This window comes from Neopelma chrysocephalum, unplaced genomic scaffold (assembly GCF_003984885.1).
Source record: "Neopelma chrysocephalum unplaced genomic scaffold, ASM398488v2 Primary Assembly neopelma1_24, whole genome shotgun sequence".
In the NCBI taxonomy this organism is placed as follows: domain Eukaryota; kingdom Metazoa; phylum Chordata; class Aves; order Passeriformes; family Pipridae; genus Neopelma; species Neopelma chrysocephalum.
This window is the reverse complement of record NW_020897693.1, coordinates 19,598,380-19,622,719: the sequence shown is the minus strand read 5'-3', so window position 1 is coordinate 19,622,719 and position 24,340 is coordinate 19,598,380. Positions and strand designations below refer to the sequence as shown.

Below are 24,340 nucleotides of genomic sequence, written 5' to 3'. Positions count from 1 at the left end.
CTGAACTGAGCCCACCCTTTAATCCTAAGGTTCATCTGCCGGGGCCAAGCAAGCTTGGACAATGGCAGTGGACTACTTGTATTTGTATACTGGCTTGCTTTTGATACTTCATTGAAACCAAGTGTTCTTTATTACCCTCGAAACCAGTGTTGCTTGCAAGATGTCAGTTGTCTTCAGTGGTACAAAAAGCTGTACTATGCATGTCCAGTGATAACCACAGCAGTTTGTAACTGCACTTTCGTGTAAATTGCAGCTAGAATGTTCCGTAAATATCCTTGTGGTGCAACTCAGGAAGGGGAATTTATGGCACTACCTGGTAAAGTTCAAGGAAATTCCTTGATAAAACAATTTTCTATGTGATGTTTGCTTCTACTTTCACAGTGTAGCTGTCTAAATGAGGATAATGGGAACCAAATTTCTACTCACTGCCACTTAGTTCGTGCAGTCAAGTTTTACCATCAGTTCCTATGATGAAGAAAACCAAAAGTCAAACTCTTGGATAGGGACAGTACATCTGTCTGCTGTCTGTGCAGGACCTAGTAGAGTATTGAACAAAGTCTTCAGATTGTCAACATTCATTCTCAAAGTAGCCATTAATGGTAGAGGGAAGGAAACTGTACTTTAGAAGGTCAGTTTTAATATGGTACTATTGCTTTGAATAACATCCTAGGCTTTGGAATAAGGTGCTTATTAACAAGAAACTGTCCCCCTCACTGGAGTACCTTTCCACAATGGTTGGTGACAAATGTGGAATGCTATTTGGCTTAAATGGTAAGAAAATTGAAAGCTAAGCTTTAGTGTTTAGCTTTTTTTCCCCTGCAGGCTTCTGAGGCCTCAGTCTGGTTACTGCTGCGAGACCATACCAGCACAATTTTACGTTTAGACTTGTCTCCTTGAAAACTAGTTGCTGCAGTGCCATTTTTTTTTGGATGCCATATGTACTCATTGTGTCTATTTCAATTAGTTTTTCTTGAATTTACCAGCTCTGAGACAGTGCCAAGTGGGAAGTGATCAGTCCCTTTAACATCCTGGATTGAATCGTACTTGAAGAGTGGAAATTGCTATTGCTTCCTCAGGCAAATCTGTGCCTGAAATGGGTGGAGAGTACTGTCACCTGCATTCAGCTGGCACCTCTCTCTAGTTGGGAAGCTCAGAAAATATTTTAGCTACATGCTGTCAACTAGGAGCTTTTTTTTCGTAACTATGCTGTAAGCCCTGCTGAAAATAGTGAATTTTCTTCAGAAACGGGAAAGGAGAAGGGTATTGATTAATGCACAGAGTGTCTATTGTATACAGATACCCAGGAAGTGTTTGTCCTTTGATCTTAGGCTGCTTGTTTCTGTTTGGTTTTAGAACATTCTGGAATTGACACTCTATGATAAGGATGTCCTTGTCAGTGATGAGCTCACATCTATTGTCTTCGATGTAGGGGGCATGAAGCCGGGTCGACCCCTGCTGCGCACTTTCAGGTTGAACCCTGAGGTTAGTCCCTGGCTCAACTGTGAATAGCTGCAGCTCATCATTACAGATATCTGGCAGTATGTGCTGGTTGACTTGTCTGTGTTGTACAGGCTAGAAGGGGAAAAATGAATCAATAGCTGATGACAGCATATGTGGTTTTACTGTCAACTGGGATGTTTCTAAAATCCCTAGTGATTTTATGTGTTTTCCACAGCCTTTGGCATGCCCCAGCTAAGTAAAACTTGAGATTACTGCTGTCATTCTGAAGATGTTAAAACATCTTCATTTAAAGGGAATTGATTTTTCACAAGACTTAGAGGAGCATAAACTGATTTTAAAATGAAAGAAATTTGCAGTCGGTAATCATTATGGGGACTATAGACTGTTATTTAGTTTGGCATCATCAGTTTGTGGAAAAGAAGTTTATTGCTGCAAAGGTTAGCTCTGTATCTAATAAGTCAGAAGTCTAAGAAAAGCTTATTTTCTCTGAACTGTATTCAGTACCTTTAACCTTTATGTGGGTGATGAGTGTATCAACTGCTCTCAAACCCTGTGCACCTGTTTATGGACTTACAACAAAACAGCCTGTTTTACATAGATAAAGCCACATCACCAATCTGATCTATTTTGTAAATACCACAAACATATTGCTGCAACAGATCGGGATTAAAGGTGAGCTAATGATGTGTTTTCTTGAGAAACTAGGCTTCAATACTGTTGGTGTGGTCAGAAGCAAGCTAACTGATATGCAGTTCTCAGGGAGACATTGGGCAGTGGCACAGGCACTCCAAATGATTTGTGATCATGGAAAGAAGTTTAGTAACTCCCTTGTTCCCACAAACTCTACCAATTTGCTAAATGCTTAAGTCATCTTGATCCATAATTATGAATCTGAAAATTCCAACTTTAGTAAATAAAATTACCCAAGTTGGCTTCTACTTGGTTATTTTAAAAGCTGCATTATGTCTGGTATCAAATATATACTGTATGCTATGGTAGGAGAAAAGATGACTGGATTGAAGTCTGTAGAAGACAAATGCAGCAATGACCTAAGAGTGCAAGCTCCTGAAATGATAATAATAATTGGGAGGTAGCACAAAACCTCACGTAGAAGGTGTTTGCAGAGATGGCGCTGCAATGGGACTTGAGCCAGAGGAGGGTTTTTTTCTCATAGCAGAGTAATGGATCTGAGAGCCAACTCTCACTTGTGTGCACTTGTGTCTTCAAACATAGATGTGTCTGGTCATATAGGATATGTCCAGGAGGAGAGGAATGTTTAAAGAACAATAAGAACAACTAAAGGCATATATTTAAACATTTCAAAATTGAAATGGAACTTTTATAAAAGCCGTTACTTTAACAGGAAGTTACTATAAGTATGTAACAGGAAGAAAGCTTTATCTCTTGGAAAAATGTCTCATAATTATATATTCAAGATAAAGGGTCACCAGTGTCCAACTTTTGTTTTCAAAGGCTAATGAAGAGCTGGATGTAGAGTTTTACTTGGAGAAATGGTGAGTCTTACCTGAAGAGCTGAATGAAATTGAGCTCTGCAAATATGTTGTCTTCGTTACTTTTTCTGTGCAGGGACAGTCTTGCCCATAGAAAGGCTAATGCTTTATAGTTCCCCGTGGTGTTTGAGTTGATTCATTAAAGGCTGACCACAAATATCCTTAATGCTCCAGTCACCAAAATTTTGGGGTACCAAAAAAGAAATAAATTTTGTTGGACTCCGTAAGAAGTAAATGAACACTTTGTGGTTTAGTTACTTAGGAGTGGAAAGCTTTCACAGTTCACCATGTGAAATACACAAACGTGTATTTAATCTATCTGATAGCCTATCTAAGCTCAGCTTTTCTCTAAGTTATCAAAATAACTGAGATGGGGAGATCTTATAGCACATGCTTATAGTTGCAGACAAATTTTTTTATTTCCCGACCTCTGTTGTTCTGTGAAGGGATATGTGATTGGTGTTTGCATAGATATCCCCCAATGAGGGCCTTTTTACCCCACTGCTTATCCAGGCAGTTAGTTTGCAAAGTAGGATGAAGCAAATTAGAAACAGAACTCATTTACATTAAATCTCTTGCTTTCTCAGCTCAGATGTCCCTACAGAGGTATTGACCAATGGAGTCCTTGTGGTGAGTACATGGAAGTCAGAATCATATATGTTGTGGTTTACTCCAGAAGGTAAGTTTTTAGTAGCAAGAGTTGTTTAGTGTTCCACTCCTGCTTCCAAATAGCTCCTATTCTCTCCAGCATCTGCCTTTCCTTTTTCAATTTGTTGATTTAAAAATCTTCCTCAATTTTTAAAACTTGATAGTAACTCGCAGAAAGGTGTGGCTTGCTTTTTGTTGTTGGGTTTGGGGTTTTTTTTCCAGTAGGGCTGCTATAAAAATGTAAACAAAAAATGTCTTTATGAGGCAAGTGAGTCTTGAAGATGGTATCGTGTTTTCTAGCCTACATGCTGGCCAGGTATAGTCCCTCTTCTGATTTTAACACATATTACTTCTAAGCTTTTATCAATGCCATTACTAAGTAGGTGATGTCTCCCTGTTCTCTTGGGTGAATCAATCTAAGAAAATCAGTGTGATATACGTTAAAAATATAGGTGTTACTACCTCTTTTCTCCCTCCAAAGAAAAGGGATTGGTGTCATGTTTTTTGTAAGGAGAAAAGGATAATGGTTGAAATGTAGAGTTTTACCTTTTTTTTCCTGAAAAATTGGTGGCACTTAACAGCGCAGTTCTGCAAACTATTTCACAGAAGAGAAACTTTTGTGTTCCAATTTGCCTTAGCAAATTAGTCTTGCATTTAGGCAGTGGAGTAGTTTCTTTTAGGGCAGTTGTGGCCCACTAAGTATCTCACCTACTGTCCTAGAGGGGGTGATGATTGAATGGTGTGAGAGACTAAATTTTATGAGGACATGGACAAGCTGGGAGAGAAAGTCATGGCAGAATTTATGAAGTGCTTGCTTCTGAACAGGTTCTGAATAGGTACTCACACATGCATTAAAAAAAGGTAAAAAACCAGAAAAACCCCAGGTGTTGACAACTTGTAACTATGAAGTACTGGTTGCAAAAAGCTCCAGTAACTGGAATAAGAAGAGTGGTTTTGATTTTGAAACAAGAGCAAATAATCCTGTCCTACTGAAACAAAACTTGGTCTTTATTTGAAATAACAAAACAATCCTTAGTGGTTTTTTTTGACAGCTTGCATCTGTAAACCTACACCTAATATAGTGGGTGGATTAAACTTCAACAAAGAAGTGAACTAAAAATTGTATAACCAGAGCTGGTTTCTTCTTTACATAGGTTCGTCCTTGCTTGTCTCTGCAAGGCACTGTTAACAAAGAGGAAAACACAAAAGAGAAACAGCAAGGTAGGGCTGCCTGTAGAGTTGAAGTCAGCACTACTTTTCAACATATTTATTCCTTGGGAGAGAAGGGAGACTTGATTCTCTGTCTGTACAGTGCATTTTAATTTACTTACTACAAAATTTACTTTTTAAATCAATTTTGCTTTTATTTTTAATACTTAATAATATGGGGTCACTTCTACTGAGTACCACACAATAGTTTTTGCTTGTGTTTTCATAGTCTCAGCTACACTTAACAAGTACCTGATTTTCAACATTTATTTAAATGGCTCCTGTGGTCTAAACTTTTTTTTCTAATGCACAGGGTGCTGTGCAGTTAAGTTGTCTGTCCCAGGGGCATATCAAAAGCAGTTGAGTATTCCTTGGACACCAGATAATGAGAAGCATTATGGAACCTCATTTGTTTTTCATGTGGATAAAGAAATGTGTCCAGAACTGCAAGTGCAGCTGGAGCAAACCATATCTGTTCTACAGGTAAGCATCCATGCTGACTACTACAAAATTTACAACCCACTTTTGAATAAATCCACTCTGAAACTGGTGACTTTATTTCCACGAAAATGTCCTTAAATATAAATTGAATGGCCTTGATTTGATCATAAGAAGGCCAGAGACTTCTTCAGATGTTCAGGGATGTCAGTTTTTGGTTTTTATTCAGGTACCTGTGGATGTCAAAAGCTTGCATTGAAGGAAGTATCTTCTGAAGTAAAATATTTGTGTGGTGCTAGGGACCAACTATTAAAAAGGCTACTAGTCACTTCCATGGGGACCCCTGGTGGTCTAGTGGTTAGGATGCAGCGCTCTCACCACCACGGCCCGGGTTCGATTCCCGGTCAGGGCTAGTCCCCCGGGCAGATGGAGCTCGTCAGCCCTGTGAGGCCATCCATCTATGAGAAGGTCACTCTAAACAAACCTACGTCCTGAGGACCTCACTGCCATTGTCCAAAGCTCGCTTGGCCCCGGCAGATGAACCTTAGGATTAAAGGGTGGGCTCAGTTCAGCGCAGGCTGTGTCTCACCTAAAAAATCCATTGCGCAGGCTTGAAAGGTAAAAGACCTTTCTTAAAATCTTCGTTCGCGAAGACTGGCCATACACAGTCACTTCCATATGTACCTTTTGGATGCAACTTTGTAATATTGTAGCTGCTCAGACCAAAATTTTCTAGGCTAGAAGCTTGCCTTGAATGAATGTATTTTTTTTCTGAGTGTGTATTAGGAATTTATGGGCAGAGAGATAAGTTTTTATCTATCATTGTTTTTTACACAGTACTATTTTTTTTGTTTTAAAATGTCAGACTTTGCATTGTATCTTTGACACTGCGTAAGGAGGTGAAATTGTCTTAAAAATATACACTCCCCAACAATTTAAAATTTCTTCAAACTCAGGGATTAAAAAAATTGAACTCTGTACGTGCTTGCTGCATGAAGACCTCTTTACTTTCACCTGTTGAGATACTCTCTAGAAAGTCCTTTCTATTAGAAACTTGCAAATCAGTTGCCACTTGTAAAGGTTTGTCTAGCTTTCTCTATTACTTTGCAGTCTGTACAAGTACCCATGCAGTGTGTGCATCCTATCGGAGTAACTGAATATTCATTGTGATGACTGTTGCCATCAAAAATGAGAGCAAGGAAACTCTTTATTCTATGATGTTTTTCATGCCCACAAGCAGTTGGGCAGCATGATTGCAAATGGTGATCTTGACTACTCTAGAGGCAACTATGGAGAAGAGGACACAAGAAAGTATATGGAAGAATAGGTTTGACATGGGGTTGTTTAGGCAGCAAACATGAGCTGAAGAGAGAGACCTGGACTAAAGTGGTCAAAAACTCAGAGCCGGGCAAGCAAAAACACAGTAGAAGTCAACCATGGAGATTGGACCAAGTGGTAAACCTCAGCCCAACCACCTTGGTTAGCAGAACATACTCCTTCAATGGCTGGCATAGAGCATAAAAGTCTGATCTTTCTTCTCTTATCAGAGGTAGGAGAGTGCCAGGAACATGGTAGAGTTGCTTGCCCTGTACCTAAATGCATGTTATTTTCCCCTGTTAGGAGGAGGAGGACAGTGAGCTTAGTCGGACATTGGACTCAGGACAGCTGTTATTGGTCAGAAAACACCTGTGAAATCTATGAGTAGTTCCTTATCTGACTTCAGTTCTTGGTGTGAGAAGGGTGACAACCTGCTGTTCCTTCAAGATGCTGTCTCTTGCCAGGGGTTGAGCCCTGTGGTGGATATATGAGCTCCATCCCACCTAGCAGGCTGTGTAGGTTTGAGTGTGACTCTCTGATATGAGGTTTTTTTAGTATATGTCTTTTAAAGTTAGGAATCTGCACATATCTCAGTATTGAGTGCTTGTCACTTGCTGCATGGGAGAAAACTCAAGGATTTCCTGGCAAACTTTAATTTTCTCTGCTTTTAAAATTGATTAGGTTTTTTAAATTATATGCTACTATTTGTCCCTAGGGCAACTATCTTATTGCTTATTTTGTAGTATTTTTTATGTATGTCTCATGCTGTTCCTTTGTTGGTATCTTTTTCAAATCCTGCTTTGAAGACAGATTGCAAGAACACAACTATTTTTGGGGGAAGTTTTGTACTTGAAGGTGACGATTTTTTGCTTGTGGCAGACAGGTATATTAAAAAAAGCAAAGAACAACAAACATATAAACCCCCCTAAACAAACAAAAAACAAAAAACCCCATTTGAATGAAAAAATATCCTGCAAAGATCTGTCAAGCAGAAAGCAGGATGCTCTTGAAAAGCTTTAGACTTTTGGGAAAGATTTAGCTATAGTGATATTAAGAATTGTTTGCTGTTTTGACATATGAAAGTCATGCCTTTAACTTCTTTTCTGTGGAGCTCAATTAAGATTTTGGTTTTTATTAGGATGGCGTGAACCCTGATGTTGAAAAACATACTACAGTTCTGGGATTGGGAACTGTACCAGTTAATTCCCTTCCTATTGGAGAAAAAGTTGATAGAATCATTTCTTTGGGAGAGGTAATGTCAATATTTTGCATTTGTTTTAACATGCATGGGATAACTTTTTCCTCCAATGCCTTTAGGCATTTGGAAAGTTAGGCTACACATGATTCTCAGGAGTGCTGTTTTCTTGGATATCTAGAATGAAATAATGAGATTACTCAGTGAAGTTCTTCTAAAAATGTTTTCACAATGGAGTCTTGCAAAGTAAGTATGAAGTTCATCACTTTCCAGCGCAAAAAAGTCTGTCAGAGTGTGAAAGAAAATTATCAGAGGAGGAGAAAAGCAAGACACTTGCAGAAGAAATAGTTCCTTTCACACTGCTCTCTGAGTATGTTTTTGCTTTCTATGGAAACTATTGAAAATGTCTGAAATAGGTGCAAGGGAAAGGTGTTCCCGAGATGTCATTTTATGAGTGAGAGTACTGTTCTGGTTAGTATCTGGTGACTCTGTTGATGTCATAACCTCTGTTTAGTAGTTCCACCTGTATAATTGCTATCAATTGCAAGATGTGTTCTCTCTTTTCACAGGGACAAAGTTTGGGTATGAGTTTGAAAACTGAAGAGAGGTGAGTGGGAACCTCAAAGTCCTTTAAAAATGAGGAAGGGCCTTTATTCTCATAGTAAAGGAACTGAGTGACTCTCCTCAATGTTCTGGTGAGGTCTGTTCTCTCCACTGATCTTTTCGAATAGAATAAAAGAAAATATCTTTGATTATTTTTCTTCCTAAAACTCTGACTCTTCAATTTCCAAATACTATCTATTGTACTGGTGTCATTACTGCTGAGAGCTGTACAAATTTTGTGTTCCTAATACTTAAATGTAAAATAGCTGATGATGTAAATATTAAGTAGTTTTGTTAGGTACAGATACTTCCCAAAATATATTCAGTCCTGTACTGACAAATACGAAAGGACACCTCTGTGTGTGAAGAGCCTGAACTATAAAATAGATGCAGGGTGCAAGAAAGGAATAAAAAAGAAAGAATAACTGAAAACCAAGCGGTTGGCTAGTAAGTTGATAAGGTCACTTAATATGCAGTCATCTGAAGATTCTGCTCCCCTTTTATGAACTCATAGCAAGTTAATTAAACTGCAATTGCAGTTGCCCCCTTCTGCCTCTTAAGTTCAGAAACTTCTGTTTTAAAATTGCTTTTCCCCTCATTTCACCATTCCTGTAAATACAGTGATGTCAGTTGCTCCTCATACTATATTCTTCACCTACTGAGAATATTTTCTTCCTCTGTGAAATTCCTGAAGCTTAATCTGAATACTGTTTGATGCAAATTTTGAATTTAAACATTAAGGGAGAAATACAGTATGGAGAGGTTTCATTTTTAATTCCAAAAGCTGTTGTACAAAATAGCCGATGTATATACTAAAATTTCATCTAATAGTTTGATCCAGTAATTCAGATCAGCACCCAGATTTTGTGTTCACAAAAATTTCTTTTCACGCAAATTACAAATCCTCCAAAATTTGGGTGTTTTTTTGCTTGACTTCTATTTCAGTACTTGGGATCTTGATATACGTCTGGGTTTCGACCTCTGTAAAGACGAGAGAGAATTTTTGGACAAAAGGAAGAAAGTAGTTTCTGAGGCACTGAGAAAGAGTCTTCACTTAAAAGAATCCCCTCCAAAAGATGAGGTATTGAGCACAGTGCTATAGTGAGATTGATAAAATCCTTTATGCTTGGTTGATAATTAGAGGGTGTAAGAATCCTTGCCTATGACAGAGAACATGTTTTGCATTCACTGTGGTGTGAGATAGATCCCTGGTATGTTTTAGTTTTGAAGTCTCAAATGTTGTTGTGTGTGTTTTGGAATGCAAAACATTAAAATTTCAGAATGCATGCACTTTCTTTTGTTGACCTCTTGTATCTTGGGTTTTAGGCTTGGAATTGTGATGGAAAAGTCTGTTTCAGAATGTTTAAATTAAAGCTCAGACCACAGGAATAGCTTCCTAATTGCTTATTTGAGGACACTGTTATGTCTACATAGGTCATGTCCTGATGCTTTGCTTGGTAGTGTTTGGCTGCTGTTATAAGAATAATTGCCTTTTTTGTGCTTATACATATATTGTATGAAAGTAAATGTGTCACAGTATACATAAGTTTCAGTAAGTGACTGTCCCTAACTGACCCTACTGTTTCATAGTAAACAATATATTTCAATTACAAAATAGGGAAAGGAGTTCTGCTTGAAATCAAACCTGAAATCACTCGAAAAGTAAATAGAAATATTGATTATTTTTTTTTTTTTTAATTTGAGTGAGTCTTGAATGGGATTAGTTCTATAATTCATTGGCAATCAAAAGTCTGTGGTTGTGATTCCTGAGTTTGCTGTCTGCAGGTTCCAGTCATAGCAGTACTGGGGTCTGGAGGTGGGATGAGAGCACTGACGTCGTTCTATGGCAGTCTTGCTGGGCTCCAGCAGCTGGGCCTTTTGGATGCTGCAATATATCTGTGTGGGATTTCTGGCTCTACTTGGTAAGCTGTATGCAGTGTTGGCTCCAGAAACTTAGTGTTGATGCAAAATAAAACCGAAATTGCATTTGTACCATCTGTAGTCAGACAGCAAAGTCTAATATTTTATCAGTTTTCACCTGTAAGACTCCTGAAGAGTTTAAGGGATTCATTATCATGTCCCACCCATGCAGCTGCTGGTTAAATTTATGAATCTGCTGCTTGTGCAAGTCTGACAGTTGAATATTAGAATGTATTACATCAATAAAACTGCTCAGGGCGCTGACTTAAAAAACCTTCCTCCCTTCTCTACTCTTGCCAAGAAGATAACTGGCGTGGTGCAAGTCACTGGAAACATGTCCACACGGGCCACTATGTCATCACCTTTCAAAATGGTATAAGTGGCTGAAGAGAGGCATAGCACTGTTTTGCCTTTTGGTGGACTGGAGCAATGTGCTGAAATGTTAGACATGGCTAGAATGTTTCAGTATCTCAGTTCTTGAAGTTTGTGATGAAGTCATCTCTTTTAAGTACATGTCGGTTTTGTGAAATGATTTCACTGAGGAGTTGTGCAATCTGACAGTGTAACCCTCCCTTCCAGACCTCTGTGTGTTAAATTAACTCCTGTTTGCCTGGTTCTCTTCCACTGACCTTGTGATCTGGCCTGCCCCTTTTGACTCAGACACTTCCAAACAAATGTAGCCAATGGTCCAAACTAGTTTTTTCCTCAATCAGACCTGTATTCTGATGAAGGCTATGGCCTCTATTGCTGCATGCAGTAGCACCCTTGCTGTCAGCCAGTCTATCATAGTTGTTATGGTCTGGAGTTAACTCAGGTTTATGAACTGGTTTATGTGTGCCTGCATATGATGCTTGGAACATCCTTGGAAGGCAAGTTATCAATCGGGATAAAGTTGTCCTGTAGGTGTCAGGGTTTCCAGCACATTTTAGAATTCAGAGAGCCTTTATTTATGGACTCTCTACTCTTCATGATGCTTTGTCTTTCAACTAGACTTCTCAAGTGCTGCAGCACTAATTATAACTAGCTAAAAGTATTCTTTACACAAGGGTCTTTGTTACTGATGATATTAATATAAGCATTTTCAGGTGTTTATCGACACTGTATCAAGACCCTGACTGGTCACAGAAAGACCTTCAAGATGCAATCAGAAGAGCTCAGGGTGCTGTGTCCAGCAGCAAAGCAGGGGCATTTTCCCCAGAACGACTGAAATACTATTTCCAGGAACTGAATGCAATGGAGAATAGTGGACGGAAAGTTTCCTTTACAGATTTGTGGGGCCTTATTGTGGAATTTTTCCTACAACAGAAGGTAAAAGGGTTTATGTTTGGATGTGTACTGCTTTTTGTTTTCCAGGTGGGAGCTCTACATACCCACATGTTTTGTTTCAAGAAACCAATTACTCTCCACTTTTGTGAGCTGTTCTGGCATAGACAGCGTTGCGGAATAAACATAATATCTTCTTTATTCAAGAATTTTCAAGTCATACAGATCAGGGCTATAGAAAAAACCCCTGTGTTTTCTTGGAATGACTGTTATTAAGTTAGTAGCTTTTGTATTGGGCACGTTAAACCTGAGAGAATGATATTAGTTTTGCAGAATGGCATTACTGTGCAGTATTTTCTATGTAACTGAGACTGGAAATCAGAGGGATATTGAGTTCATTAAAAACACTAGACATTCTAAGTATGCAACTGCAGAAATATTTTGACCAAATCTAACCATGTGTCTCGACAGTGGGACGAAAAGGGACTTTGACTTAGTAGTATTGTTAATCAGAAGTGCTAAGCAACAGCTTCCAGTTATCAAAGTATGGATACAGAGCTTGCCTAAGTGTGCTTCTACTTCCCTACTTTTGACCAGGAAGACCCATCAAAGCTGTCTGATCAGCAAGAAGCAGTGAAATGGGCCCAGAACCCTTACCCTATCTATGCAGCTGTCAATGTGAGACCCAATATGAGCAGTGGTGACTTTGCAGGTATATAGAAATTTATTTTTGTTTGCTAAAATCAATAAATTACTTTCACCTATCCAGTTCCTTGGGTAGTGAGCAGCTGACAACAGGAAATGTGGCTCAAGCAGCAGTTGGTAGCAAGAGGCAACAGGATACTGATTGGCAGAGTGTTATCATCCTGATAGCAAATGTCTTCATCATGGCTAAAATGGAGAAATGAGATTCAACATTGTTGGCCACTCCACATGTTTTGGTAGAAACTGCCTGAAATTTTCAGGAGCTGAGAAGATTCCTATAATACATGTCTGTGTCTGAATCAGAGAATTAGAGTCCTTAGTAATTAGGTGGCCACTTTCTTTTAAAGTCTCGGATAAATAATTTTTGTAGGATTCATGTAAAATGATAGATTGGGCACCTTGTAGTTTGCATCATCAAAATTATGGATTTTAGAAGCTTGAGTTCTTATGGTAAAAAAATGAAGACCAGTCCTTCACTGAAACTTTAAACATGATGCAACAAGTGAGGATAGATACAGGAGACACAATCACAAATGTTTGTGTCCATCTGTGTACCTCTAGGGGACTTTTTTCTTTGTTTATTTTATTCTGGAAGAGTTTGAATGAATTTGATGTCATGTGAATTTGTGAATGAATTTAATTTGATCAAACCTGCCAGAGTTCAAGAAGCATTTGGGTAATGCTTTCAGACACATGCTGTGGTTTTTTGGATTGTTCTGTGCAGGGCCAGGAGTTGGACTTGATGATTAACTTCTGGTTACCTTTCAACTATTTGTAGAAATGTTTCAGGCACAAGGGGACATTTTGATAGGCAGACAATGAAGACTGACACTGTGGGCCAATCGAGTTTTCAAGTTGGTACTGTAGTAGTTTCTGAGAGATGGTATGTAGTGTGAAGAAAAGCTGAGAAAAATGATATAGCTTCCATTTGGGATGGAAAAGGGAGCCATCAAAATACTTTAAAGTAGAAGTAAAATAGGCAGCTTGTTTCTGTAGTGGCAAACTCAAGATGGAGCAAGATGGGATGAAAGCCTGTACAAGAGTTTTTGTTAATAATAGATAGAGGCTTACTGAGAAGAGAGGCAGGGAAATCCATAGTGATCATGAAAAGTGGAGGGAAACTCCCTTCTGTCTCCCTTGTGTGAACAATACCAGATAAATATTTTTGCTTATGTTTCTTCTGAGATGAGTAAATATCCTGCTGACTTGTTCTTAGAATGGTGTGAGTTCACTCCCTATGAAGTTGGATTTCGCAAATATGGAGCCTTTGTCAGAACAGAGGACTTTGACAGTGAGTTCTTCATGGGACGACTTGTCCAGAAACATCCAGAGCCCAGGATTTGTTTTCTACAAGGTATGATATTATGATGATGATTAAAATGAGGAGATGGAAAGGAACCATGCTGCTTTCAGGACTCATGAGCTCAAGTCCATGCCTTTTTGTCCCTTGCTAAAGAACTCGAAGTAAAAAATATCAAGTCTTTCTCCAGAGTTTTAGGTATTGGTTCATAATATTACAGTCTGATGTCCCGAGACTGCAAGATGACTCTATTATAAGCTGCCTGTCAAAAATGTCTGCTGTAGGTCTTCCCCTACTGTGTTTTTGGTGTTTTTCTCTAGGAAAAATTTCCGTGTTATATTTTTACATCGGAATTTGTCACATGATTAACTCAAACATCACCTGTCAGAATAGTAGGGATCAAGTGACAGCCTTCTGCCATGACAAATGGCAATGGAATTATAGACCTTTTGGTTACACTGTGTAAAGCCTTTTGAGTACTAAATTCTTCCACGTCTCCTGCAGGAATGTGGGGCAGTGCTTTTGCGGCAAGCTTGGATGACATCTGCCTGAAGGTGGTTGGTATAGGACTGAGCTTTCTAGATTCTTTCAAAGATGTTATCAAAGTTGTAGGTAAGAGCATACATGAAAACAGCTGGATTTTTCAAAAGATTGCTGGTTTTGGAATAATCGCAATAGTATGACTCAAAAATGTGCTGTGTGTAGTTTTCAAGAGTTAGCATTAAGGATGGATTTAGACAGATCTCTCTTTTACCGTGTGTTATTCCCTTTGTTCACACATAAAGTGAAGAGAGGAATTACAATTTCTTTCATACACTTTCCTTCTTTTTAAAAAAATTTGTATCTGACTTTGACTATAAGTTTGGACGAGTTCTGGGAGCTGTCTTAAACACGTATTGCAGTGCAGGAGTTGTAATTGTGAGAAGAGGAAGAATAGAAGCTGGACTGCTAAGCAGGAGGTGGAAAAAAGGCTTTCAGTTTCCCCTTTGTCCTGCTTTTTGTAATTTTTGATAAGCTGTTTGTATATTTATGCACTGATCTCCATTTATATATTGCGCCCCTAGCAGTGAAAAGGAAGTGTTTTAAAGGCTGAAAGTTATTCCTGTGCATAGTTATAGCCTTATGGTAACTAGTGGAAGAAGAGGTTTTTTTTCTTCTCTGCCTTTGCAGCCCTAGTTGGCCCCCGACCCCATCCTTTTTGTTGTTGTGTAACTATAAATGCTACTGTGTACGCTTGACTGATGTTGTCTTATGTGACAGAAGTTGTTGTCACTTCGTAACAAGGGTTTCTTTGTGTTGATTTGAAATTAATATGGGCAATGATTTATGAGTAATGCTATATCCATTAGGCAGGGCACGTAAATCATCCGACTATGGCATATGCAGCTCATTTACATTTCATTACAATACTCTTATTGGAGGACAAATTCAGCCCTAGGATAGCTGGTTAAATATTATAGAAACAGGTCTGATTGAAATATTGGAGCTGGACAAGCATTTTGTTTGTATTCTGCATCCTTCTGTGACTTCTGCAGATGACTGCCGAAGATTCCATTTCCGAGACCCAGCACGACTGAAGACTCGCTTGGTTATACCTGGGGGCCCCTTGCTACAAATTTTTCAGGATTTCTTCAAGTCCCGGGTCACATGTGGAGAAACCTTCAACTTCATGAAGGGATTATATCTTCATAAAGATTATGTTAACATCAAGAAATTTGTGACTTGGAGAGGTAAATGAGTCTGTTTGTGTCTGGGATATTAAATAATATATTAATACTTTGTCAACATCACAGAACATAAGTGAGCTTGACTTTGTTCCACTGAAGTCAGGGAGTATACCCCTTCTTACCCCACAGCAAAAAATTTGATCCACTGTGTTTGTTCTGTCATATAAGACAAGCTCATCATAAGACTTCACAGGTCAATCTCAGATGAAGGTGCATGTTGGAATGTCTTTTTTCTTCTTATAGCACTAGCATAAGCTTTGTTTGTTGCTTTTACTGAGAGGTGTGTAATGAACCAATATAGGTACTTGTGTTACTTGAAACGTCTTACAGGTACTCATCTGGATGCATTTCCCAACCAGCTGACCCCCATGGAAGAGAGCTTGTATTTAGTGGATGGTGGCTTTTCTATCAACTCTCCCTTTCCTTTGGTACTTCAGCCAGAGAGGGATGTGGATGTTATCTTGTCATTCAATTTTTCCTGGGAAGCTCCATTTGAGGTGAGAGATGTAGCAGAACATTATTACATGAACATAAAAGCACAGAATCATATTCAAAATGATGGCAGATCAGTTGATGTTGAATACACACTCTAATTAACAAATGAATTAAAATAAATCCTTATGTCTTTCATGGAATCATAGAATAACCTGGGTTACAAGGGACCTTAAAGATCATCTAGCTCCAACCCCTTTGCCATGGGCAGGGACACCTTCCACTGGACCAGGCTGCTTAAAGCCCCATCCAACCTGGTCTTGCACACCTCCAGGGATGGTGAGTCCCCAACATTTCTGGGCAACCTGTTCCAGTACCTCACCACCCTCTGAGTAAAGAATTTCTTCCTAATATCTAAACCTACACCCTTTCAGTTTAAAGCCATTCCCCCTTGTCCTATCATTACATGCCTTTGTGAAAAGTCCCTTTCCAGCCTTCTTGTAAGTCCCCTTTTTTGTACTGGAGGGTGCTATAAGGTCTTCTCAGAGCCTTGTATTCTCCAGGCTGAACAGTCCCAACTCTCTCAGCCTGTCTTCATAGGAAAAGACATTTCAAGCATTATTTTTCTATGCTTTTTCCTATGAAGGTCATGAAGAGATAGAAAGTTGACAACTATAATAAGATTCAAAAATTTTCAGAAGCCTAAGTAGATTGTTACATAAAATAAGAGTGTTTGTTTGGCTCATAAGATTGTTGTTACTTTGATATACACTTCTAAAGGAAAACTGGTTATTGGTGATTTTCTTCATGCAAACAAGTTATTTTCCGTATATAAAAGTGTTCATTTTTAAAGGCAGAAAAGTCAAGGTGAATAGATTTGGAGTAGCAAAACATAAAAAATTTCAGCTGCAACCTGTTGATGGTTTGCTAGCAGTTCCCAATTCTGCTCTTCATTCTTCTATATCGCCAGCCAGAGAAATTGTTTCTGCTGATTTGAAGCTGAGTTTCTGTCACATTTTTTCCCTTTTTTTTTTTTTTGGTCAAAGTCTCTTTCTCTTTGTGAATTGTAGTTAGATGATCTTAGAGGTGTAGCTGGTATTCTGTTGCAATTATTTTTTATTCTTTGACAACAGGTTTTAGAACTGACTCAGAAATATTGTGAGGAGCGTGACATTCCTTTTCCAAAAATCAAATTTAGTGAGGAAGATGAAAAGAAACCAAAGGAGTGTTACATGTTTGTGGATGATAACAATCCAAAGGCTCCAATTGTAGTCCATTTCCCATTAGTGAATGACACCTTCCAGAAATACAAGGCTCCAGGTAAAGAAACTATATCTTAAAGAGCTCTTGTAACAATCCTTTGGGTGTGTTGATGGGGAAAATTCAGTGTGCGCAGTGTTCCTCTTTTCATTCGTCTTAGTATTACCCTGTAATTATTAAATTGTTATTTACCTTTAAGGCGGAATGAGTTTCAACTACTTTTTTGGAAGGGAGAGTAGGAGAAGGGGCTGACAAAAAAATAAAATCTAAGGGCCGAAAGAAACAAAATTAGGCTAAATTTTTGCTTCTTTCTGAACCTTTCTGCCCTGATACTTGATTCTATTACTTCTAGTTACTCTGAATATATAGGAAAGAACTAATAATCAGATTAAATAAGGAGTTCATTTGTTTATTGAATAAGAATAAACCCCTAAGCAGCAAGGTATTGGGGACCAATCTGTACATCAGATCATGTAATTTGTGTTAAGTGGCCTGTGCCCTTGTAGTGTGAGATCAAGTGATAAATGATCCTTTCTTCATTTAATGTGATTCATATAGGCTGTAAAGTCTATCAGGCAAGACCGCTGGGATGAAACATGGAGCTATTTACCTTTAAAAAGAGACAGGCAAAAATCAATGTCCTTTTTCTCCTATGAGGGAGAAAACAGCATCCTGAAGAAAACTGTTGGAATACATAGAAAAGAACATGCAGGACTGGTGCAGGCAAGGGGGATGTAAGGCACACTGTTAATGCTGTCTGTATTAATACTGTAATGATTGCCAGGCCCTGGCTGCATTTCCTCATCAACGATGAAGAGTTTCAAAGTGTTAGGCTTGGATGTGACTTGAGACTTTCATTTTTCTAACAGCAACAAGCAAAGTGTTATTAGCAAACTATTTTAATGTTCACCTTTCGAAATGGTATTTAAATTTAAGTGGCAGAGTGCTAAAAAAAGTATTTACCATATTTTGAAGAGTTTATACTAGCGTCCTAAGTGCAGTTGAACTCATGATGTGTCTTTTATTTTAGTGTAGAACAGTACTTCCAGGAAGAATTGAGCTTTATATTTCCTATTTTAAGAATGATCGTAGATGAACTAAACAATTTATCACAATGGAAATGTATTTTAGTACTGTATTTTGGAGCCTAGTGGAAAGAGGCTCCAAATAATAGCACTTTGCCTTCAGCTTCCAGATATTTTGGAAGGAACTGAAGTCTCTGCAGAGAAGCTTTGGGGAAAAAGTTAAGGTTCAATAGAATTATCTGTGATATACTCCTAGCGGAATTGAACTAAAAGGAGTCTACCATGGCTGGGTTTTTTTTTGTAATTTTCTTCTTTCTTTCTGATTGCAGGAGTTGAACGTGAGTCAGAAGAAGAGAAATCCTTTGGTGACTTCATCATTGAGTCAAAGGATTCTCCTTACCGTACACTAAATTTCACCTTTGAGCCATATGATTTCAACAGGTTAGTGGAAGTGAATTGCTACAATGTTCTGAACAGCAAGGACACTCTCTTCAAAACCCTGAACTTGGCTCTGCAAAGGAGGAAGTTGAAGAAGGTCATCAATAAATCCAATACATGAGCAGCTTCCAGAGCTGAGGATACAGAGAGGCTACAGTGTACAAAAGCCATGAGGTTCAAGACCGAATATTGAAAACTAATAGCTGGAAATTATCTTCTTGGCAAGGGAGTAGTACACGTGACACTGAAAATTCATTCCAGATGATGTACTCTGATGAAAACTCAAGGGACGTACCGTACAACATGGATGTTGCTTCCTTGTGTGGGGAAGAGTAAGGAATCATCTAGCCCAGTATCTCAATTTACAGTGGCTGATGCCAGATGATTAGGGAGGTCTATTCAAACAGTTCCAGCATCTGGAGAATAATCTTCCAAACTCCACTAAGCAATGCACCTCTTTTTGTCAAAGGTGTGTTAGTGTTTGGGGAAACACTGATTTCTTCTGTACTTCTATCTCTCTTGCTTTTTGAATCTCCCTTCATGAACTTTTACAATTTACATCATCTTGCAAGTAATTCCACAGATACACACACACTGAGAGAGATGTGTCCTTTTGCTTTCAACTTGTTACTGGCTGATGCCTGCATACTTTCAAGACTGAACAGTGATTACTTGCTTTCTATTTTTGCCATTCAGGATTTCAAAGATCTTTGTGATATTTCCTTCCTAACCATCTCAGGGATTTTAATGACTTTTAGTCTACCAGAACTTCAACACTGAGTACCTTATTTTCATAAACAATTTGGTTTTGAGGAAATAAATATTCACTTTTTTATGTTTAACAATTAAAAACACATCGTGGGATTGTGTTACTTCTTCCTACAGTTTGATCATCATGAGATGATGAAAGTGTGATGAAAGTACCATAAGTCTCATCTTTCTCTTTGTGTATAAGAGGAAGGAAGGCTCCTTTGAAGGGTTTGAATTAGATATTTTCTGCCTTACACTTCAGTGTGCGATTCAACCGGACCTTTGTTGGAGGAATTTGTATGTCTATATATATCAGAAACATCAATAGTCAAGGTAGGCACACCTTACAAATGTGAACGAATGTGCTGCAGTGCTGTGGGATGGAATTCACCTCACTTTGCATAAAGCTCAGAGAAAAGGACTGAATTATGCAGTTGGAAAATATGTAATATAAAAATATGTAACACAAACCAATGACAAACAAGCATTGTTTACTTTTGTGGCTTTTACACTGAGTTGAATGTACTGATTCTGTATTTGAAAACTGGAGACAGGAAATTTGTCTTATGAAAGAATGTAAAGGCTTATAGATGAGGATGATTCTTGATACATTTTTTAATGTGTTTCTCTTTTAATAAATATTAGTTTTTCTCACATGCTTTTCACAGTTTTTCTTATAAACGCTTGTCTTGATATATTTTTCCTCATTTCAATAAAAAGTAAGCAAGAAAGTCAATGTAATACTATATTGCATAGTTTCTTTTATTGCATCAGGATACTTGACAGTGGGATAATGAATTACTGAGTCCATGTCAGGCTGGTGTTGCACAGCAGTAGAAAGTAATCTTTTCATTGTGAGACTTCTCTCTGAGGAAGCATGGCTCAAAATTTATTTTTTAGATCTATTTCAAATTATGCCTTCATCTGGAAGGATGTATCCTTTATGTTCTTAGCACTTATTTTCTTAAGCTGGAATAAGAGAAACAGCAACTTAATGTTATAATTTTCCTTTATAATTGGTGCTGCATGACTACCCACTCTGTAGGATTTGGACATCTGTCATATTTGCTGAGTGACTTATGTATGTTTTTTCCACATAAGGTTTACAAATACTCATGTCTCAGATGTCTTTCAACCTGCCATAACTTTGAATATTTATTTGTAATAAGGTAGAATTTCCTTTGTTCCTCATGAGTTCTTACTTATTTTTTTTTGTCTTTGCTGACTTGAACTGCATAGTTTGATTTATTTCTACATTTTTCTTTTTGAGGTTCTTTCCTAATTGGAGATGCTTGGATACTGTGGAGATATAGGCATTTAGGTACTACCTAATAGACGGGAAGGTGAAATGTTTTTCTCCAAAATTTCTATTGAAAATGTACATGTACAATGGATTTACGTAAGGCACTATCACCTTGCTTTAATTGTCCCTACAGCAGAATCATTTATAAAAGGGTTTATGAAAACCTTTTGGTTTTAATTTGAACTAAGTGAATTAAGCAGCTACTTCATTCTCTGATCTGATCAACTATGATTACCCTAGAAAAAGAGCATATTGCATGCACCTACAAGACCACCTACTCAGATCAACAGATATTACAGATAATGCAGTCTTCCTTCTGTGGGGTTGCTAGATTGTCATGGACAGGGACCATTTTGCATTCACATTAATGATAATATTAATAATTTCTTTTCCTCCACAGATGATGACAAAGTTATGTTCTAAGTAGCCGATAAGCTTCTCTAGCTGAAGCTTCTTTTCAGCTATAGTACTTAGCAACTAATATTTTGTAATTAATTTCACTTGTTGTTGATGATACTGTATAAGGAAACAATTCTTATGTTTTTTAATAACATGCTTTGGAAGATTTTTATAATAAATTCTGTCGTGGATTTTTTAAGCCTGAGGTAGTGAAGAAAAAATATAAAATGGCTAATGGGATATCATACTCTATTAAGAAAACAATGACTTCTTACGAAAATATCTGCTTTTTTTGTCTTCCCTTCCAGTGTTAAAGGCAAACTGCTCCGTGGCAGCAAATCTTATGACAGCATATCCAGTCACTTCCCAAACATAGGTTGTATTGTTTCTGCAGTGATTCCAAGTGGAATGAAACTTAAAATGCAAGCATCATGATGCTGTGGAGGTAAAATGTGTGCTTCTTTGTTAGGTTGCTCAGGACAGCACTGGAGAAATAGCAGATCCAGGGTGAAGGAGGGAGCAGCATCTTGTGACAGGGGTAGCAGAGAGGGCAAACCACTGGTGGCCTGCTGTTGTGCATGTTTAAGCTAGCTCTGTGAAGCAGAAGTGTAAAGGTCTCTGTGACTTGGAAAAACCATTGCCTGGGAAAATACCGGAGCAGGGTAAAAAAGATGTGATGTTGTCTTAAGGGTGCTGTATTTTGGAATAGGGTTGAAGAAATTTTTGCATTTCTCCAAGGAATTTATTTAGAGCCAAGCAATGTTGTTACATTGCCCAGCACTGTAAAGAAGTACAGTTCAAAGTCTTTACAGTATTATCAACTCCAGTAGATGAAAAATCTTTCTGGAATCACACCTAAAAATCTTAAACTGGGATGGAAGTGTTGCTAACTCTATTGCTTTTGATGTGGCAAATACTGCAGCAGGCTCAACTTTTAATCACACATTTGTGTTCAGTTGCCAGGTGAAACACTTTAATCAACACCTTAAAAGGGAAAAAAACAATTACAGGAAGAAGTATCTAATCACAACTCAATATTGATATGACTTGGCTTTAAAAAAGGTAATGAGATTCAGAGATCTTGGAGGTTGAAACATTTCCAGTGGAAAAGGGGAAACACAAACACTGTTAAACAAAGCTCTGATAGTGTCTTATGTAGGACAATGCATGTTGATTGGTCACCCATGTTTGAGGAAAATTAACTCATAACAGATGCATGGATGAAGAAGTATATGCGGGAAAAGGAAATCCCACCATTTGAGATGATACCAGATGACTGCAGGTTAATTTGCTTCTCACAGCAACAATTGAAAATGGACCCGTCTGCTCTTCATGAAAGCAATCTAGAGAAGGGAGATAAAGATAGAAGGCCAATGTTGGTGCGAGAACAAATATGTTAAGGAATAAACTTAGGCTGAACGTGAAAAGGATGTTTCAGAGTTTTGTGAAATCTGTGAAAAACTTGACAATGGTTAGGCTAACTTATTGGTGGACATCTAAAGTAGAAGCTGATGAATTGATAGAACAAATGATTTATACAAAGGTAAGTCAACATTATTAGAAGTGTTCCACTGTCACACATCTCTGTGATCAAAGCTCAACAACTGGTAGGAAGAGAAATACTGATATCTCCCTAGGCTCTATATAAGCAACGGGAACCTGTACTGTTTTCTGCTTAAAATAAAAGCTAATGCGGAAGCTGAAGTACAGTCTGTGGTTTAGCACTGGCACACATACCTGTGTGCTTTTTCATACCCATCACATTTCCTAAATGCAAAGGGAGTAGTGTCCTCTTAAATGACACTGCTATGACTTTCCATCTACTCCTCAACAAGACCTCACCTGCTGTATTTATAATCCTTAAAATAAGACAAGACCTTGAGCTACAGGAAGAGTAACTTCATGAGCCTGTTGCAAGAGCAGATTGTTGTATTTCGCATGCCATAGAATGGTATTTGTTACTACCTTACTTCCTGCAATGACAGAAGGATCTTTCAATTTCAGGGCAATTGAATTAGGGTTAGCAATACAGCACAGACATGGGAAACATTCTGTTGCAAATTTTAAGTTTTGTAAATTATTAACTGCAAAAATTGTAGTTCTGTGGGTGTGTAATCATGCCTATGATTTTGACTATTGCATTGTTTTATCCATGGTTGCAGTTAAGCTCAAGAGTGGGTTGTGGTTCAATTTTGTTAGTTTGGGGTTTTGTTTGTTTGTTTTATTTGGTTTTCAAATTTTTTCTTTCTGAACTATTTGTTGGGTTGCTGACCATCACAATTAAGTCAGCTCAGGTGTGCTAAGAGTTGTATGATGTCCTACAAACCAGAAATTGTGTTAAGAATTCCACAGAGAGTATGATTCATGCCTCATGAGCTTTCAGCCAAGGATGTTGATGTAAATATCAGGCTGAATTTACCTTAGGGGTAAACACATAGAGCTGCAAAGCTTGATTAACTAGGTGTGATAATTCAGAGGACACTAAAAGCTAATCGGAATCTTATGGACAAAAGTTAAAACTAGTTTCTCTTAGAAAAACAAAAGTCCTGCAATAGCATGGGTAATTAAATTTTACGTACAAACTTCAACTTTAAAACAAACAAATAATTACATAACCCCAGTGGGGGAACTCTATAAAAGACTAATTATGGTTACTGTCCCTGCCCAATTTGGCCATCACAAGTATTTCCTTCTACTTTGTGACAAGTAGAAATTAAAGTAGGTTTCTGCAGTATTGCTGTGAGGTCAACCAGTCTCTGTATCTTTGCAATACATTCTTTTCCATCTCTAGTGGTAAGGGTTCTTACTGGAAAGGGGCTACATGCATCTAAATCTAAACTGTAAGGCAACCCCTGTACAACTGTAGCATTGTTATGGCCTAGTCAGGGTTAGTAGACTCATTGCAGGCATATCCATTATTAAAATGTAGGGTGTGGGGATATTTTTCTTTTAGCATTCCACCTCAGAGCCAATCACGAATGTAGTAGAGCAATGGAACTTCCCTGCTGTTAAGATTATTTCCCAACTCATTTTTTGTGTGTGTGTGTGGTTTTTGTTTGCTTGGTTAGTTTCTCCTGTTAGAAAATCAGAGACGTTGAAAAGCAGAGCTGGAAATGAGAAGCTTGGCAGAGAAGTAGCTTCAGAGTGGATGGTACTGTGTTTTTCAGTGCTTTGTGAATGCTTTCCTTGCAGAAGTTAACCTGTGTTTTGTAATGAGGGGTGCTAGAAAATGTCATTTGGACAGCTGCATTCATTACTCCATTGTGAAACATGGCAAGTGTAAGCATGTTTTATCTGCAGATTTCACCTTGGACTTTACTGTGGAACCATTACTGCATAATGGTGTATATGATGCTTTAAGGAAAATGTTGCACCATAGGTTCAATTATAATGTGTCAACAGTATTTAAGCAGTGTGTCAGGAAGAAATGAAGGTT

General features: G+C 38.1%; 1 protein-coding gene across 4 annotated transcripts in view; it reads left to right on the top strand.

Moving 5' to 3' along the window:
• Window positions 1-19,856, top strand: part of PLA2G4F (phospholipase A2 group IVF) — a 26,172-nt gene extending 6,316 nt beyond the window's left edge. For 2 of the 4 annotated variants that reach the window (XM_027706781.1, XM_027706763.1), the window contains 17 exons: window positions 1,354-1,482; window positions 2,935-2,975; window positions 3,560-3,602; window positions 4,775-4,841; window positions 5,143-5,312; window positions 7,723-7,836; window positions 8,349-8,386; window positions 9,328-9,463; window positions 10,168-10,304; window positions 11,388-11,610; window positions 12,163-12,277; window positions 13,487-13,624; window positions 14,075-14,182; window positions 15,106-15,300; window positions 15,628-15,794; window positions 16,863-17,049; window positions 18,344-19,856. In XM_027706781.1, coding sequence (XP_027562582.1) covers window positions 1,354-1,482; window positions 2,935-2,975; window positions 3,560-3,602; window positions 4,775-4,841; window positions 5,143-5,312; window positions 7,723-7,836; window positions 8,349-8,386; window positions 9,328-9,463; window positions 10,168-10,304; window positions 11,388-11,610; window positions 12,163-12,277; window positions 13,487-13,624; window positions 14,075-14,182; window positions 15,106-15,300; window positions 15,628-15,794; window positions 16,863-17,049; window positions 18,344-18,573 — 2,238 coding nt within the window. In that variant the 3' untranslated portion in view covers window positions 18,574-19,856. Of the gene's footprint in view, window positions 1-1,353; window positions 1,483-2,934; window positions 2,976-3,559; window positions 3,603-4,774; window positions 4,842-5,142; window positions 5,313-7,722; window positions 7,837-8,348; window positions 8,387-9,327; window positions 9,464-10,167; window positions 10,305-11,387; window positions 11,611-12,162; window positions 12,278-13,486; window positions 13,625-14,074; window positions 14,183-15,105; window positions 15,301-15,627; window positions 15,795-16,862; window positions 17,050-18,343 lie in introns of those variants that run through there. The other 2 variants (XM_027706768.1, XM_027706775.1) reach the window with 2 other exon arrangements.
• The last annotated feature ends 4,484 nt before the right edge of the window (window positions 19,857-24,340 follow it).